This window comes from Plasmodium knowlesi, assembly GCF_000006355.2.
Source record: "Plasmodium knowlesi strain H genome assembly, chromosome: 14".
NCBI classification, from domain to species: Eukaryota; Apicomplexa; class Aconoidasida; order Haemosporida; family Plasmodiidae; genus Plasmodium; species Plasmodium knowlesi.
The window spans coordinates 2,123,800-2,141,856 of record NC_011915.2 but is presented as its reverse complement, the minus strand read 5'-3'; the positions used below and the strand labels follow the sequence as shown (position 1 = coordinate 2,141,856).

The 18,057-nt window shown below is 42.1% G+C and overlaps 4 protein-coding genes across 4 annotated transcripts; 2 read left to right on the top strand and 2 right to left on the bottom strand.

Annotated features, from left to right (window-relative positions):
- Positions 1 to 302: 302 nt before the first annotated feature.
- On the top strand, positions 303 to 6,664 carry PKNH_1449300 (conserved Plasmodium protein, unknown function; the record flags this gene model as incomplete). The annotated part of the gene is made up of 28 exons (XM_039113670.1): positions 303 to 338; positions 521 to 625; positions 745 to 848; positions 967 to 1,090; positions 1,243 to 1,291; positions 1,462 to 1,526; positions 1,696 to 1,752; positions 1,865 to 1,942; positions 2,117 to 2,240; positions 2,383 to 2,453; positions 2,597 to 2,695; positions 2,869 to 2,941; positions 3,041 to 3,099; positions 3,193 to 3,281; positions 3,444 to 3,540; positions 3,678 to 3,718; positions 3,811 to 3,838; positions 3,995 to 4,041; positions 4,192 to 4,249; positions 4,627 to 4,683; positions 4,801 to 4,944; positions 5,071 to 5,148; positions 5,298 to 5,381; positions 5,471 to 5,782; positions 5,950 to 5,977; positions 6,076 to 6,134; positions 6,276 to 6,350; positions 6,569 to 6,664. The coding sequence occupies 28 exons, from the start codon at positions 303 to 305 to the stop codon at positions 6,662 to 6,664; spliced, it is 2,337 nt and encodes a 778-aa protein (XP_038970040.1).
- Positions 6,665 to 8,124: 1,460 nt separating this feature from the next.
- On the top strand, positions 8,125 to 14,253 carry PKNH_1449200 (myosin J, putative; the record flags this gene model as incomplete). Its single annotated transcript, XM_002262333.2, has 4 exons — positions 8,125 to 8,368; positions 8,505 to 13,710; positions 13,946 to 14,012; positions 14,170 to 14,253. 4 exons carry the CDS (start codon positions 8,125 to 8,127, stop codon positions 14,251 to 14,253), a joined length of 5,601 nt encoding a protein of 1,866 aa, XP_002262369.2.
- A 164-nt stretch (positions 14,254 to 14,417) lies between these two features.
- PKNH_1449100 (conserved Plasmodium protein, unknown function) lies at positions 14,418 to 16,532 on the bottom strand (the record flags this gene model as incomplete). Its single annotated transcript, XM_002262332.1, has 1 exon — positions 14,418 to 16,532. The coding sequence occupies one exon, from the start codon at positions 16,530 to 16,532 to the stop codon at positions 14,418 to 14,420; it is 2,115 nt and encodes a 704-aa protein (XP_002262368.1).
- A 261-nt stretch (positions 16,533 to 16,793) lies between these two features.
- Positions 16,794 to 17,514, bottom strand: PKNH_1449000 (conserved protein, unknown function; the record flags this gene model as incomplete). Its single annotated transcript, XM_002262331.1, has 3 exons — positions 16,794 to 16,886; positions 17,168 to 17,260; positions 17,434 to 17,514. The coding sequence occupies 3 exons, from the start codon at positions 17,512 to 17,514 to the stop codon at positions 16,794 to 16,796; spliced, it is 267 nt and encodes an 88-aa protein (XP_002262367.1).
- Positions 17,515 to 18,057: the final 543 nt, after the last annotated feature.

Below are 18,057 nucleotides of genomic sequence, written 5' to 3'. Positions count from 1 at the left end.
TGTTTCATTGGCTGTATTTATTTTTTATTTTTTATTTATTCATTTATTTATTTATTATTTTATTTTATTTTTTTTTTCTCGCTGTATCTCTATCTGTACCTTGACTAGTGTGTGCAAGCGTATGTAAATAACTTGACCTAGTGATGTGCCAATTTTCGAACATCACCTAAATGTACAAGCGGATACTATAGTCGCGCAGTGGAAGAACAGTGGCAAAGTAGCGCACCCTAATCGTTGTAGTCGGCGCCCCTGTCCTGCCTATCTTTGCCATCCCCACGGTTGAACCCCTCACACCTGGAAAAATGAAAAACAAAAATAAAATCAAGAGATGCTTAGACGTAATGTGGCATCAAAAATATAGGCAGATATGCGGAGAAACAGAAAAAAAAAAAAAAAAAAAAAAAAAAAAAAAAAAAATAGGATCTAGTTCGACTCAGTATAATAGAGTGGAAAGTTACATGTATGCATCATTCTGTGACTGTAGCCTTCCGCCACTGTGCCATTCCTTTTCTATAAAAAGTACCTTAGGAGTAATAGAGACAAAATAGCTAAGGACCACGCTAACCTGCTTCCGTGTGACAAAGAAAGTGTCTTGTTAACTTATCTGAAGGAATTTCGACTTCAGGTTTAGTTTTTTTGTAACAACCATTATTAGTATTTCTATTGTCCCAGTGTTCAGTGCGCTGTTGTATGTGCACCGGATTAAGTGATCTGCACGTGATTGGTTGCACTGCCTCTGTTCAGCTTGCAAAGAAATACGACGCACACTTTTGCGAATTCTTCATTGATGAGTATGGAGAGCGTAGGAATATATGCTCCTCCATAATTCAAGTTTTTTTTCCCTTTGAGTAAGGCGTGTCGTTTGGTGCCGTTTATCAGCTGTGCAGTATAGCTTTCCGACGGTGCACTATTGCTTCATAACGGTGCAGTCTACCCTAGTGGCGACCTCCCAACCCCCTATCGCAGCAAAGGAAATAACTACAAAGAAATATATACCCTCATCAAGAGCTACTTCACGTTTGAAGTCGTGTTGAAAAAAAAAATAAAAACACTTCTTCTTCCCAACGTGGCGCTCGTGTTCGACTGGAAGGTTTGTCTTGCCTTCCATGAGGCCAACCGCCCCCCCCCCCCTCATCGCAGGGCACGTCATCTTCAGGGGAGTCGGCCCGGGTTCTATTCGACATGCAAAAATTCAGAACCAAAACATGTAGATTTACCAAACCAACATCGACCCAATTGCAGATCGCCGACTGTGCCGACTTGTGCACTATAGTGGTGTCCTCACTGAGAAGTAAGTGAAGGCGCAGCGACGTTAAGATGTGGAGATGTTAAGGAGTGGAAAAGCGGAGTGGAGAAGCGGAGTGGAGAAGCGGACCGGAAGATTCGCATGGAGACACAGGCAACCCCCTCCTCTGTGATGCTCCCAGCTCATCCCATCCTTTTTCTTTTTCCCCTTGATAGCAAAGAACTACGACGCGTACGTTGTGTGCGGCGAGGCCCCCTTCTCCATTTGCGCGAAGGACGACGTAATGAAGAAAAAAAAAAGAGATGACTAATGGATGGAAAGGCTTGTCACGAAGAGGGACAATGCAGTGTGGGGGCACACACACCCCTAAAAAAAAAAAAAATTCACCTGACCCGTTCAGGCAATTTCCATCCAACAACTTCTCCTTCCCCCCTTTCCTGTACCACCAGAAAAAAAACTTCTGCGAATTTAATTTACAAAATTGGAAGAACTATGAAGGGAAGGAGGTAACCCTTTTGTTATTACTTCTTTCTAGTTGGCACGAAAAAAAAAAAAAAAAAAAAAAAAAAAAAAGTGAAGAAATCTCACAAGAGATACATCCCCAAACGATCTGCTCAGGAGGATGCAGTAGAAGTGTTGGACATACAGGAGAAGAAGGCGAAGTATAGAAAACTCATGAATATCGGCGTGAGATCGGTACACACACAAAAAAAAGAGGCTTTCTATGAAGGGGTGAAGGGAGGAAAGGAAAATATTTATTCTTCTCCTCCCCCCCTGCGCACAGCGAACGCACAAAATTGTCTACCTACTGATATTCCCACCGATGCACAGTCACCACCGTCCACTTCACTTTCGAAAAAAACGTTCCAGGAAGGGAAACGCAAATTTGAAGACGAAGGATCGAATGAAGAGAAGGATCTCTACCTTCACATGTGGATACTGATAAAAAAAAGCTTAGATGTAAAAAAAGACATGTTCATAGAAATGGGTTCAGGTTGGTTGTCTCCTTGGACAAAGAAAATCCATGGAGAAATTTTACAAAATTTAGATCCAACTACGACTAACGGATGAACCTATAGGCTGGCACCTCTTCGGTCGACTCACTCTCCCCCCACCCCTCCACCCCTACCCCAAAGGCAGGGAATATGATGTGGATGACTGTCCCTATAGGTCGATATTTTATCTGTGGAACGAGAAGAACATTTACGTAGGGGGAAAGCAAGAGCAGTAAACTTGCGCAGATGTATCCACACGGGTCTACATGGTCTCTTATGTTCTGCGTTACTTCTCCTCTTCATAACATTCCCGCCCCTTCCTACAAAATCATTCCCCCTCTACTCGATCGTTCAGGTGAATATTCGAAAAACGGAGGAGGTCGCCACGCTAGTTTCCGAGTTACAAAACAATGAATACTTTGTTCCGGCTTTCTACGACCAGATAAGGGCTAAGGTAGGGCGGTCCTCTTCGAAGGGGAATGTGGCACCGTTGGAAAGTGCGCATCGACGCGTGTGTAACTACGTAATGGCTATGCCTATGCGTGTATTCATGTACACATGTCTATGTGGATACGACATGCACCTCTTGACACATGATGGCATTCCGCTTTCCTCTCCCCTGGAAAGGCACTAACCCCCATTATCGAGAATCGGTTGTACAAAATAAGGAAGGACAGGTTTCTTTTGAAGTACCCTCAAGGTACTATCTCCTTCCAGTTGCTTAAACGCTACTATACACCCTTGGAGAAATGAACTGAGTTTTTTACGAAGAAGATGCGTTTCTCCCCCTACCCTGTAGGTAGTAATACGATATTTTACAAGAACTGTAAGAAGGACCAGTACGGGGATTTCCTGCAGGTGCGTTTGCGGCAGCATTAGAGTGAAGCTATGTACATGTGTATCGACGCCTGTGAACCTCTCTACGGTAGATTTTTCCCCTCTCCCTTGTAGCACGATGGACTCACAGAAATGCATACACACTATGGGAATAAGTTCTACACCGACATTGAATGGGTCTGTTCTCTGTTCAAATATAGAAGGTAAGGGAAGTACCCACTGTGGATCCATCCAGACGTTTCTACGAGTACATCTTCACTCCCCTTGGAGTGGTGGCATCACAAGAAAAAATTCCAATGCATGCAAACAGCTACACCTTGGTAGTACCTCCTCTTACACACACACACACACACATCCTCATGCAGAGATGGGAAAAAAGCCAAACTGTACTTTCCCAAAAAATTCCAAACCGTTGAATATTACGACAGTTGTAGTTACCACTTTTTGAAGACTCTGAAAGAAGTACGCAAGTGAAAGGGTCTCCAAAAAAAAAAAAAAAAAAAAAAAAAAAAAAAAAAAAAAAAAGGAGACAACAATGGAAAGCCATGCGAGAGGAACATGTTGAAGTATCTCCCATATTGACATTCGCCCACCTGTAGAGCATAGGGTTTTACTCCCACTTTTCCTTCTACCCAAATAGGTAATCACCCGCATGGTTACCGAGAAAATATAACCAAACTATACACCGATTATCATCACAAAGACCCCTTCCCCCCCCCTGTGCCGCTCCAGACCAGATGGATTGATCCACTACCTCGAGGTTAAGAGGAGGAAGAATAAAAAACAGATGTGGTCCAAATGAGGGATCATCAAGAGAGAGTAGCCAAGGCGAAGATGATCACAACGACGACGACGATGATCATGGTGATGATCCTTCTGCCTCAACTAACCGTATCGTCTTGCGTACTCATCTCAGATAAAAGATACAAAAATTATGGAATATTTTTCCAACCGGAACGACCAGTATGTGTTCTTCACTCTACATCATTTATGGAGACTATCCGTTGGGGGAAAGTTCCCCTGTGCTGTTGATTCGAATAATTTTTTTTTTTTTTTTTTTTTTTTTTTTTTTTTCTTTTCCTTTCACCTGTTCTGCCATCACCACCACTCCAGAGTGACATACCGATCGATGTGTCTTTCTCCAAATGTCGAAACGAAATACAAGTTGAAGGTTCGTGTCGGCAGTTTCAGTTTGGGGTGGCTCTAGACAGACGAACTTCCCCCCCTTATGCGTATGTGTATGTGTATGTGTATGTGTATGTGTATGTGTATGTGTATGTGTATGTGTATGTGTATGTGTATGTGTATGTGTATGTGTATGTGTATGTGTATGTGTATGTGTATGTGTATGTGTATGTGTATGTGTATGTGTATGTGTATGTGTATGTGTATGTGTATGTGTATGTGTATGTGTATGTGTATGTGTATGTGTATGTGTATGTGTATGTGTATGTGTATGTGTATGTGTATGTGTATGTGTATGTGTATGTGCAAATGGACATGGATGGGATTCGATGCACCCCTTTCCTTCCCCTCCCCCCCTGCCAGATGTTCGACGGGAAGGAATACTACGTGATAAAAATGACTGTCAAGTATAAGGATGAGGTTAGGAGAGTGCTTGAGCGAGGGAGGATGTGTTCCAAAGGTTGGATACACTGACATGTGCGTTGTGTATTGTATTATCCAAGTGCACAATTACCCCTGACTGCACCGCTTCCTCAGCATCGCCATAACGGAATCAAGAAGAAAACATTCCTCATCCCGGAAAACAAGATAATCCTTGTGTACTACAACAACTGCAACGAGATAAGTAACACCTTCGAGGTTTATGAGAAACACATCTGGTACAACCGTGACACGGAGGAGGTACTCACCATGCGAGAAGGTGTCACTTCTTAAATAAAAGGAACACATATATGTTTGTTCCATAGAGGACAAGCTAAGTCTTTCTTCCCATCTGTCATGCTCACCCCCATCAACGATGATCACCAGAACGAAGAAATAGTAAAGTACAAAAAGAATTATGTATACAAGCACTTTGTAAATTATAGTGATCCTCTCCAGAAGGAGGTAAGTGAGTTGAAAAGGGGAAGACGGAGGAAACGTCGATGAAGTTGATCCGGCATTATGTATGCAATCCTATGGACAATATTCATACATCGATTCTAAACTACACTGAAAGTGATCCCATAATGCACCCGTGCTTCTTGCTCCATCAGAGCTTATATTTGTTGAAGGAGGAACGAAATCTCTTTGACGACATCGAGAGCACTTATAAAGGAGTTATCTGTGCTATCAGAAAGGTAAATGTGCAGGGTCTGTCTGTATTCCCCTCTTCTTTCTCCTAAAAATATCAGTTGGATGGTTCATTCAGCGGGTTCCATCTTCATAGGAAAGAAACCAAATGAAACAAACGGAAGAGGAGTACCAATACAAACCACAAAATATCACAAACAAAAACGAAATGATATATCACGACAATGAACAAATGAAACAGTTCAATAAAAGCGTAATCGAAGATGAAATGAATGTATATAATTTTTACAATAGCTATCCGTGGGATCAGCATGCCGAGGTGTCCATGAACAATTCGTTTTTCTTGTCCAAAAAGAAGATACTTAAAGTTGAATGCGCATGTGACGAAATAGCCTACGTTTCCTCGGAGAAGGGGCACGAATTAGCACGCCCTCCATTGCGCCAAGTGGTAAAAAAAAAAAAAAAAAAAAAAAAAACAAGCAGGAAGGAAGGACAACTTCGAACAGCATATCGCGTGGAGTTACTCCTTCTTTTCCTAGTGCGATAACGCCGATACAGCTCTACAACACAGAGGCACCAATACACCGTCGTTTCACTCCCTTTTCCCATCACCAGGATGATAAGGCACTCCCCACCCACACAGGTTACCCACTGGAGGAGTAAAGGAACCATCAAAGTGTAACAAAAAATATATTCCCATAGGACATATCCTTACATATCTTCTGTGTTTTCCCATTTCAGGAGATCCAACTGAGCGAAATATTAAATTCGAAAAACCTTCAGAAGGGGAAAACGGTCAAGTAAGTATCCCCTCCCCCCAACACACACACACATAACACACCTTCGTATCCGAAAAGTTCTTACCTTCTCATTTATCTCGCATGTTTAAAACCTATTCATGTTGACTTGCCTCCCCCAACGCGCGTGTGCAAATTCCAAAGAACCGGGAAAGCATGAAGTTATCCATTTTGGAAGACAGGTTGTCCAAGTACAAACAGGAGCTATCCGAAATGAAGGTAGCCAAAGACAGTTGTTCCGCATCCATCCAATTTTATTAGCAATCCTTTCACCAAGGAGAGAGAGAAACAAAACGCAAATACGAGTTAACCAACAAAGGAGCACCGCACCACCTCAGAAAAGCTTATGTACAGAGCGAATTGGACAAATTACATATGTACGTTTTTTTTTGTTTTTTTTTTGGGGGGGGTAACACCTCCATATGTCCTTTTCGCAGGACATGAATAACCCATCGAAATTGGAAGATGTGGAAAGGATAAGGAAAAATATTAAGTTCACTGAAGATAGAATTCATCACTGCCGAAAAAAATAGCACTTTGTTTCTCCCTCCATTTATGTGTTCTTTTTTCGTGGGGGAAATGGACCGCCTTTCCCTTTCGATAGCTATTTTTATTATTATTATTTTTTTTTATGAACGGAGGTCAGGCAAATTTAGAAACAAAAAAATAGCTATTTTTTATTCCCTTTTTTTTTTTTTTTTTACCTGACCTGTTCATAAAAAGAGCAACATATAATGTAGTACTTTTTTTTTTTTTTTTTTTTTTTTTTTCTTTATGGCACAAAAATTCGTAACACGGTGTGCAAAGGTAACCACGCAAACATGTGTACAAATCTGTGTGGAAAAAGTGGAACATTTGGTGAAGCAAAAACATAGCAGTAGGAGATTGGCCACACATACGTATGTGTAAATGTCTAAGCGAACATATTTTTCCTTCCTGCTGGGGTGTTTCTCTTTGCTGAATTTACAAACGAGGATCGACATTGCAACGTTGTTAGCTTTGTAGTTCTGCGTACTATGTGTGGTATGTTTTTTTTTGTCTTTTTTTTTGGTCATTTTTTTGTCATTTTTTGGTCATTTTTTCGTTATTTTTTTTGTCATTTTTTGGTCATTTTTTGGTCATTTTTTGGTCATTTTTTTGGTCATTTTTTGGTCATTTTTTTGGTCGTTTTTTTCCTTTCGGCAGGGGTGTTTCACTTTGCTGATGTTACCCCCTGCAGGGAAGTCCAACTGACGGCCGCCAAATTAGCGTGCCACACCAGGTATACACAATGCGGAAATTGAGAAAATAGACAAAGGAAGAAAAGGATTTCAACATAGCGTTAACATGAACAGCTAAGAATAATTCTTCGTTTTCTTTTTTTTTTTTTTTTTTTTTTTTTTTTTTCCTTTTTTTTTTTCTCGTTGATTGTCCACATGGGCGTATTTTTGAAACCCCCCAGTTTGTGCTAATGCAGACGAGGACATATTTCCTACAATTACTACTACTTACTGCACGCCTTTATCACTAACGCAGAAGAAAAAAAAAAAAAAAAAAAAAAAAAAAAAAGGGATAAACTCGCACGAACGAGGTGATATATAACGGGGGTGGGGGAGACATTCAGTATAGTATTTACGAAGTTACGCAAAAGTGCACCTCAAGATCAGTGGACGCGGTGTTCCGCTCAGGGGGTAATGAAGTATCCTCCTTTGACCATCCCGTTGGTACTTACAAGTAGGAGCATTCTTCATTTCTTCTTACAGCTGGTGTGAAGAGGATCTTGTTCCATTTTTTCCATCACGCTAAAGGAGATACAACAGAACGGATGAACGGTCGAAGATCAGACAGGAACGTATGCGCACACATATACATATGTACATTTCCGAAGAGGCACTTTTCGAACTGCTCATCATTTTAGGGAGGCATCCCAACTCTCTGGGATTCACATCAATGCAAATTCCCCCTTGTTCTCCCCCTTCCTTGAGGTGGACAAAAAAAAAAAATCTAACTTAAGATGGCGTCTCTACAGCTTAAGAGCAATGAGACATTTTACTATTCGAACATATCCAATGTGAGGGAGGACGAGGGGAAGGGATCGACGAACGGTGCAGGTGCACCGAAGCGAGACACATCTTATGGAAGAAACGACAATGATAAATTGCACACAGACAAGTATGTTTGGTGCTTGTACAACAACATGTACAAGAAGATGGAGACATGCGGATTCAACGAGTCGAGAAAAACTTATACCCTTAAGAGTTAGACAAAAAAAAATGGGGCGCTGTCGTAATTACGTTCATTCATGGCGATGCTAATAAATACAAATGGGAATAGCTACCCTCATTTTCTTTCATTCGTTTATAAATCTGTGCGTTCCCCTTTCCCTCCCTGTAGGAAAAGGAGAGACTCTGGAGAATGTCCCCGCAGAGAAAGTAATCCCGTGCCTGAAGGAGCACATCCAGTTAGACAGTGAAAACAATATAGATATAATACAACTGAATGAACCAAATGTGATAGAGAATTTAAGAAACCGATACGCGAAGAACAAGATATATACCTTCCATGCGTCCCTCCTCTTGGCTATCAATCCGTACAAGCAGATAGAGGGTCTCTACGGGGTGAAGAGTATGAACCGCTATTTGAACAAGTTTGGGAAAGGGTGCCTGCGAAAGGGTGGGAGCAACGACCTCAGTAATAAACGTAGCATGGGTGGTAGAACAGATCAGTGTTTGGATGATCGGAACGACCCTGCGCATATCTACGACATCGGGAGTATGGCCTACAGAAATATGGTGATGAAGAGAAAGCGACAAACCATCGTGGTGTCAGGGCATAGCGGAAGTGGAAAAACTGAAAATTGTAAAATTCTCTTCAAGTATTTTCACTACATTTTCTTCTACAATGGTGGTGGGTCAGGGGGAGATAACGAGTTGGGGGAGTATGGGAAGGAAAAGGGTCTCCTGAAAGAAGAGGGAGAAGTATCCGCCAAATCTGCATCCATTGAATCCCGAGTCGTAGTCAAAAACCACCAACGGATAGACAAACTAATATATATTAACAGTATAATCGAGGCTATGAGTAACGCCAAGACTATCAAGAACAACAACAGTAGCAGATGTGGACGCATCAACGACTTGGTGTTTGAGGAGAGGAAGAAGACAGATGAAACGATTTTTAATTATTGCTTCTCCTACATCAAAATTTTTATTCTCCTTCTGGAAATAAATCGGTGCGTTAGTCACAACAAAGGCGAAAGAAATTTTCACATTTTTTATCAAGTTATTAGGGGTTTGACAGATGCTCAGTTGAATCAGAGGGGATTGGTGAGGCATGTTCATCGGTACAAGATTCTCAGTTGTTCTAATCATGTCGACACTAATTTCTCCTCGACGGATGAATCTGCCCTTGACGAAGAACGGAAAGACGAGAAGAACTTTCAGCATTTGATGGAAGGCCTGAGGTACATACAGTACGATGAGAGTAGGATAAGTGAGCTCATCGATGTGATCGCTGGGATTATTCACTTAGGGGAGATTGATCCGGGCGGGGAGGGAGAAGATGAAAGGGTAGAGAGTGAAGAGCACAATGTGTCAAACCCTGAGGCACAACCAAAAGGGGACTCCCTCAACAGTGATAGCTACAAAAATGCATCTGCCTGTTTACGGTTGCCCGTTGATGATCTACAGAGCATGATCAGGTTCAAATGTATTCACGTTTCTGGAGAAAGGATCAGAACCCATCGGAGCAGAGAAAATTCTCTGTATACGGTCCACAGTTTGATAAAGGTGATATATAAAAACTTATTTAGAAAGGTGGTGAGCGACATAAATCGGATACATCTATCGGCTAACGAGAGTGAGGAAATTATGAACGAATCTGTGTACGCAAAGAATAATAAGATCATTTCGATTCTGGACCTATACGGGTTCGAGGATCTAGCTTCCAATGACTTTGAGCAACTCTGTATCAATTTGGCAAATGAAAAATTGAATAATTACTACATACTGAATGAAGTAGAAAAAGAGAAGATGATTCATAAGGAGGAGAATATCCTTTGGAATGAAGTTTCTATTCCTAACTACAAAGACACGATCCATTTTGTAGAAAGGTTATTTTCAAATCTGGATGATATAACCAAGCTGAACAACAGTGGACAGAAGAAAGTGGACGATAATTTTTTTTCGTACCTTTTAAATAATGAGAAAACCTACCTAGAGAAGGGGATATATGGTTTTGTGAATAGAAAAGACGACTCCCACACGGATAGAAAACATAATATACATAGAAATGTATTCTTCGTTAGGCACTACGCGGGGTGTGTGGTTTACACGGTGAACGACTGGATAAGGAAGAATAGCGATCGGGTCGAGGTGGAGATAGAGGAGTTGATTTCCCAGTCGGAGAATTGGTTTCTTCGCGGGGGAGGAGAGGTGAGTGGGCATGGCGAACCCATCAAGGGGGGCATCGAAACGGAAACAACCACATCCCCTTTACGTGGTGGTGTAAATCTGAAGAAATTACAAAATGGGGATGGCATAGCTGAGAGAAGAGTTGGTAACCTACGAAGTGACGCCAACTGTTTTTTGGCCACTTCCCGGGCGGTAGCTACGCAGGAGAATATGCATACCAGCTGCAACAAGAGCATTCTGAGCGTTAGTAAAAAGTATATTAAGGAGCTAGATAAGTTATTTTCAAGTATGGAGAAAACGGATCTACATTACATTAGGTGTATACTGCCAAACGAACAAATGAGAGAAGATACTTTTAAGCGGAGACTCATCTACACGCAGTTGAAGCAATGTGGAGCGATTGAGATGGTGAAAATTGTGAATAGAGGATTATCTCACAAGGTTCTCAAAGCAGAGTTCCTGGAAAAATGTGTTAAAGACATACCAAACGAATTGCAATATTGTAGACAGGACGATATTGTTTATTATTTCATGCGATTATTTGGAGAGAAAAGGAACTTTCAGTTAGGAACGAATTACATTTTTATGGGATCGAGTGTGTACACAGATGTACATGCCTACTTGTATGGTGATAACTTGGATGATATTAGTAGTCTTTCCTTGGTGGAAGAGAGAAAAGAAAAAATTTTGCATGAAATAAGAGCTATGCGGTTTAGGAGATGCGTGTTGGTAATACAGATACACAACTGGATGAATAGCCACTATAGAATCTACTTGAATAAAAAAAAAAAGATGAAGGAAAAGGCCTGCGACTATATTTTTAAGATGTACTTAATTTTTAAGACCATGATGAGTGTGAAGAGGAGTCTGAGTTACAACGTTCGTCGTTTGCATATGGTACTGGCGCGGAAGGCGTACGTTGGATTCTTCAAGCAGATGCGTGGGGTGAAGAGGGGAAAGCTGAACAAGGGGAGTACCTCCTTCGGCGGAGCAGTGCGTTCAAAGGTTTGTGCAGAGGAGGGCACTAAGGAGGGCACTAAGGAAGGAACTAAGGAAGGAACTAAGAAAAGCACTAAAGAGGATAGTAAGGAGGATAGTAAGGAGGATAGTAAGGAGGATAGTAAGGAAGGAACTAAGGAGAATACTAAGAAAAGCAATAAAGAAGACAATGAAGGAGGATTAGCGGCGAAGTTGCACGGCCCCCATTTCGATGCTGCAGGCACCAACGGTCTCAGCCAAGTGGCACCAGAAATATTTGTAGCCACCCCGGATAATTATCATCACGTGTACAATAACATCGACTGGGTAGTAATATACCGACAGAAGCAGGTCCACCTGTACAACATTGCCTATTCCTTTGAGCGGGTGTATAAAAAGTACCTGCCCGATTTTAAAGCCGTCACTGTGAAGAAACTTGCTAGTGGAGATGACTATCCCTTTGCACAGTTACATACAGATAGCCACGTGCCTTCCCCCATTCATTGCATCGGTCAACATCCCCTGTACAAGAATATATTCCTTGCGGTAGACGCCAACTTATGTGTGCGTATTTTTGCCTACCCGACATTGGATTCCATTAAGAATTTCCTAAAAAGGAAGATCGAGTTGATGAAAAAAGGCAGTGAAGACATACCCAGCACGTATCTGCCACAGTTGCATCGAAGTAGGAGATTTGGAGCTCCCTCTGGAGGGGCATCACCAATGGGGGAGACCACGAGGGAAAGTTCTCCGGGCGAACTGTTCAGCGAAGAAAATCTGAACATGTTCATGCATATGTACAAAGATGTGTACGTGTTGAGTTCGTTAGGAAAATCAACAGGGGGGATTGAAACAGGGAAACACGGGAAAATGACGCGAAAGAAGAAAGAAGAGTGCACCTTAATTAAGTTAATAAAGAGAGAAGAGTATATGGAAGAGTATATGTACACAAATCCTTCATTTAAAATATTAAAGATTACCTTTCTCCAGACAAGTATTAGTCACTTCATGTGTTTATCTTACTCACAGATAGGACAGGATCATTACTTACTCGTCACGTTAGTGAACTATTACTCCAAACCGATTTACCATTACACATCTAAAATAAATATTAGTAACGTTATCGAGAATGAACTCTTTAGAAAGTTCTTTTTACAATACTGTGGAGACTCTCTTTCTAGTGGTAAAACAGAATGTGAAAGGAAATACCCCACTAAGGGAGAGGAATTCCCTCCATGGAATGAAAAAGAAGAACAGAAAAAAAGACACGTAGAAAACTATCTGAGAACAATCAAAATTTCTCTAATTAACAATTCACATGTAGTTATTCATGGAGCTTGTCTTCTTTCCCTAGTGGAAATACAACGTTATGATATGTGTTCTGCAGAAGTGTCCATACGTGAGTATGAGTACAGATATTTGGCCGTCGTATTCAACCTCATGTGTTTTGAAATTTTTAGCCATGTGTGTGATGAGAATTTTAAGAAGTTGTCCCATGATGTGAAACACAACTTGGTTGTGGGTGAGTTGTTCAGGTTGAGGGAAGAAAAGAAAAATACTCACATTCGCCTGAACGGTGCAGGTAATTCTGGTAATTTTGCCAACTTGGGAAGACCTTGTGACGAAGGAAAGAAGCACCTAGATGAAGTGGCAAAGCATCTAGACAAAACGGATGTCGAAGAACCGCGTCGACAATGCTCCTTCTACGTATTTTCTCCGCGGGGTGAAATATACTTGTTGACAAATGACCGTCAGGGGGAGCCTTCTGAAGAGCTCTTTCGCCATGGTCCCTGGGGGATTCGCAAACTCTCAGTCAGTCGGCTCAAGAGGGAAGAAACCCCTGGGGATGGGGCAAATGGGGAGAGTGAAAACAAAGGGGAAGATGTTCCTCTATGTAGCTACTACGGAATTTTCTGCATGAATATTAGCTACTTCTACAAACAGGAGTATTACAAAAGTTTTGTGACGTTGAATTCTTCTGTTCAGGCGACAATTAGAAAATATGTGTTCAAGCAGAAGGAGGCAGCCATGGAGGGTAGCAGGTGCATCAGAACATCCTTCTTCCCCGATGTGTGTATTTTGCGTGAGTGGGTTCAGGGTAGAAACGTCGGGGGTATGAAGCGGGACTGCCTTTACTACAGCCTAAGGAATGGTGGGGAGGCCATGGCTCTGTGCCGCGGGGACGGGAACCCAGCGCCCCCGCCTGACTCGACGTAAGGCGCTCTCAACATGGGAAAAAAAAAAAGGAAAAAATATATGAACAGTTCATAAAAAAAATAAAAATATATGAACAGTTCATAAAAAAAAAATAAAAATATATGAACAGTTCATAAAAAAAAAAATACCAGTTTATATATATATGTGTACATATGTTTGTATGAATCGACCGACTTACATCTGTTTGCACCGTTTACCGATTGATATTTGTCTTATTCCTTTCCACCGCAGGAACGACTCGACATACAGTACCCGTGCCTGCAGTCCTCTGGGCCACTTGGATACCCTCTTGCTTCTGGTGAGGAGAACAAACAAAGGGCGCATCACCCCCAATAGCAAATGTACCCCGCTTGTAACGCATTCAATTGTATTCACCCACCCCCAATGATTATTCATCCCCCCCCCTTTTTTTTTTTTTTTTTTTTTGTAACGCATTCCATTCCCCCCATTCACAGAAACATAACCACAGGGATAATTCCTACGCACTGGAGTTTTTCAACATAGTCAGTGGAAAGGGGACAATGGTTCCACTAGAGTGATTTTTCTTGCGGGGGAGGGGGGGAGTTCTGAGGGTGTTAGGGCCCTTCCTGCGTTGATAATCGTAACGTTCTCCATTAACCTTCCATTTAGTTCGTTTGCATTTATTATTTTTTTTCTCTTTTGTTTTGGTGCATATCGGGAAGGGAGACCCGTGGAATGTCTTCTAGATGTTCCTGTCACGCGAGATGGCAGCCGCGATGCTCTGTCGGAAGGTGGACACATCAACCATTGGCCTGAGATGGTCCTCTTCGCGGGTGTTTTCTCCGCTTGGCGCTCTCACGTGGCTACGTTGCTTCGTGCCTCCGCTGTCATCACTCCTATCATCAACAGATGGATGATCAACAGATGGATGATCAACAGATAGATGATCAACAGATGGATGATCAACAGATTGATCAACGCCCCCCTCGGCGCTCCTCCCCTTTCCGTTCGACGAAACCTCCCTCATGACAAACTCTCCAACCGATTCATCAAAGCATAGCTTTTTACGCAGATATATGTATCTCTTCTTCTTTGTAAACGTACCTTTCAGTTCGTTAATTAAAACTTCATAGCTCAAATTAGAGGGAGGTTTGCTTCTTCCATGCGGATCGGCACAGTGGTGTGGAGAAGATCCCCCCTCCATGTGTTTCTTGTCCATTTCGTCAACGTTTCCACAGCATGCAATATGATTATCGATTGGTGCATTGGTACGATTACCCTCTGTGCGATTTTCCTCTTTTTTCTCCCTCTGGGATTGCCTCTGTTGAGAGGAGTGTTCCGCAGAGATATTTTCAACGGAGGTACTTTCCATTTGGCGCTTTATCTCCCTTTGCGTTTCCTTTTCATCGGTTCTACTTTCATACAAATAAACGGAATATGTCAAGCTTCCATCCCTTTGTTCTTCCTTCCTTTGCGAGATAGGATCATCGAATGCAGTTTCTCCTTCCGTCTGACCGTTTGATGGTTCCGTTTCGTACACTTCCTTTTGTTTGTGGGGTTCACACGTAGGCACAGGTTGTTCATAGCCAGGGAGGTCCTGCGCCCGCGCCTGCTTCTGCTTCACCAACATTTTAGTTGCATACCTAGGGTGTTTATTTTTTATTCTATTGATCATGTTGAGGCAGAGGCGCAGTTTGTTTTGCATTGCCTCGTAGATGTGGAGCTGTCCATTCGGGAGGTCATCATCATCATCTTCATCATCATCATCGTTGTCGACATCGTTGTCGACATCGTTGTCATTGTCGTTGTCATTGTCATTGTGGACGATGACGTCGTCGAGGTGGTTGCCCTCTGCACAGGTGGATTCTTCCTCCCTTGCCAGATCTTCACTCATGTGCGCAACCGATTCGATGAGTAGACGAAACAACTCGTTCGATGCACTTCCCCCCTCGCAACATCGCTCGTATAGCTTCTTCTTTTCCAGGACATGTATGTGATGTGTTAAAAGGAAGAGGCTTCTGCACAAGCAATAAATAGACATGGTGCTTAGGATAACGAGGTGGATATAGGAGAAAGCTTTCCTTCCTGTGTGTTGAACGAATTCACAAAAACGTTGAAGAAGGAAAAAGTATTCACTGCGCATCATTATCTCATATTCCTTCTGATATTTCACCTTGTACAGATCTCGTATGTTTTTGTAGAGGTTCCGTTCAGCTGGGTCGGGATACTTACACTCCCAATGGTGAAGTTGGCATTCTGCTTTGTCGCTCTCCCCTGGGTGGCCCAACAAAGCGACAAACAAATTGAGGTAAGCCCCTCGCAATACCCAGAGATTACTCACCCTCCTGGGAGTAGACATAAGTTCAGCTTTTTCATCTATATCCTCAGGAAGGAGCAATCCACTGTATCGAATCCCATAAAGGAAAAAGTACATACGGATGATGTATTTCATCATTCCTTGTATGTTACTGTATACACCATCAACCATTGGACGCACTGTTTTGAAATTTGATTTGTTCCTTTCCTTTTTTTTTCCTCCGTTCAGGCGCATTTCTAGGAGAAGCAGTTGGATGAGTTGTTGAAATGCTTCGTCATTTTTTCGATAGAGGAAGTGAATGAGCACATTACTTACTGCGTGTTTTAACAACTTGGACAGAAGGAAGAGCAGGATTAGTTTTGCCAATAGAGGGAGCTTCACCGATAGGGGGATTAGAAGGTAGAGGATCTTACGGAGGGCAGACATGCCCCTAACAGCTGTTTGTTCACTTTCTCCTTTCGATGTCTTTCCCGGTTGGCTTTCCTCTGCGGGAGCGAAGACATCTCCCTGTGAGTTCCTTTTATCCTTCCCCTTTTCCATTTCGTTCGATCAAAGCGCGTCCTGCACGTTTGGAGTTTTACTCAGTGAGCAGGTTAAGTCTCATGGGTGGAGCGGCGTACCGCAAGAGGAAAAAAAAAAAAAAAAAAAAAAAAAAAAAGAGGCAGCCACGCAAGGGATGCACGACACGAATATGTAACGCTGACGTGGCGACGTGGCGACGCGGCGACGCGTTGGAGTGATTTTCCTGCTCTAGATCCACTGGGGTGGGAACCAACTGATTGCGGAAGGATGTCCAACTTTTTAATTCGAAAAAATGCCCTTCGTAATGTTCACTCCAGAGCCACATAACTTGTTGTAAACCACTTCATTCTCTTCGCACATTTTGTAATTCGCCTGAACAGGAACGAAAAAAAAAAAAAAAAAAAAAAAAAAATATGAACAGTTCAAAAAAAAAAAAAAAAAAAAAAAAGATAAAAGATAGCCACTTCATCAACTGTAGGCCACAGAAATACACAATTCAGCCACACCGAGGGGGGACAAACAAAATTGTCTGGCAGTCCCTATCTGTGATGTGCGCCCTCCACTGTGTAATTGCTTCCATCCTGGTGGGTAGTGACTTATCAAGTTGTGCAGGTCTTTCCAACTTGTGGATAGCAGTAGGCATTTTGGCTCACCTTGGTCAGGTAAATTATTGGCAGGGTGAAGAGAAAGATGGAAAACAGGTTGAAGGAGAAGAAGATTTTCCGGTCGTTTTCAGCCATGTTGAACTGATGGGGACGGGGGAAATAGAAAAGGGGAAAGCGGTGTATACTCATGCACATCTACACACAAGTGTTTTCATGTGCCCACGATTATGCGGGTGAATCGTTTTACAGGTCTCTTGGGAATTTCTGCAACGCGAACACGGCACACCTCACCGCTCGCTCTTTGTGTGACTCACTCGTCTCATGTTCCTGTTCACCGTCAGGGGGGAGGGAATCCCAACGTACTTGAGCGTAGAGAAGAAGGCGGCCTTCTTCATTTTGATACACTTGGGAGGGGGGATATAACTCGATTAAGAGATTACTTATGCTGTTTTGCTCTTCTGGGCATCGTTGTAGCCAGCGATTTTCCATCAAACGACACCTTTTTTTTTTTTTTTACCCATTGGGGGTATTTCTACTCGTTCACGTTGGCAAAGGGTTGATTTATCTCCAACCATGTAGTAGCTCCCCGCGTATATAAACGTGCAACGGGTAGAAAAGCCAATTCACATTTTGGTCGTCAAAAAAAAAAAAAAATAAAATAATAATAAATAAATAAGTTTAAAAAAAAAAAAAAAAAAAAAAAAAAAAAAAAACAGATAAGTAAAACGGCTAGCTGAATGGCTGTGACGCCGATTTTTTTCAAGTGTAGCATATTTGTATAAATTGTGAAGGACCCCGCCGGAAAGAAAAACTCCATGGGGTGGTCTCTCCTGTGATTATGCAAAAATGTTGTTGGGTGTATGACCCCTTCTTCGTTAGTATGTCCTGGCTAATACTCAAGCGGATGAAATATACCACAGGACTAATTCCCACACACT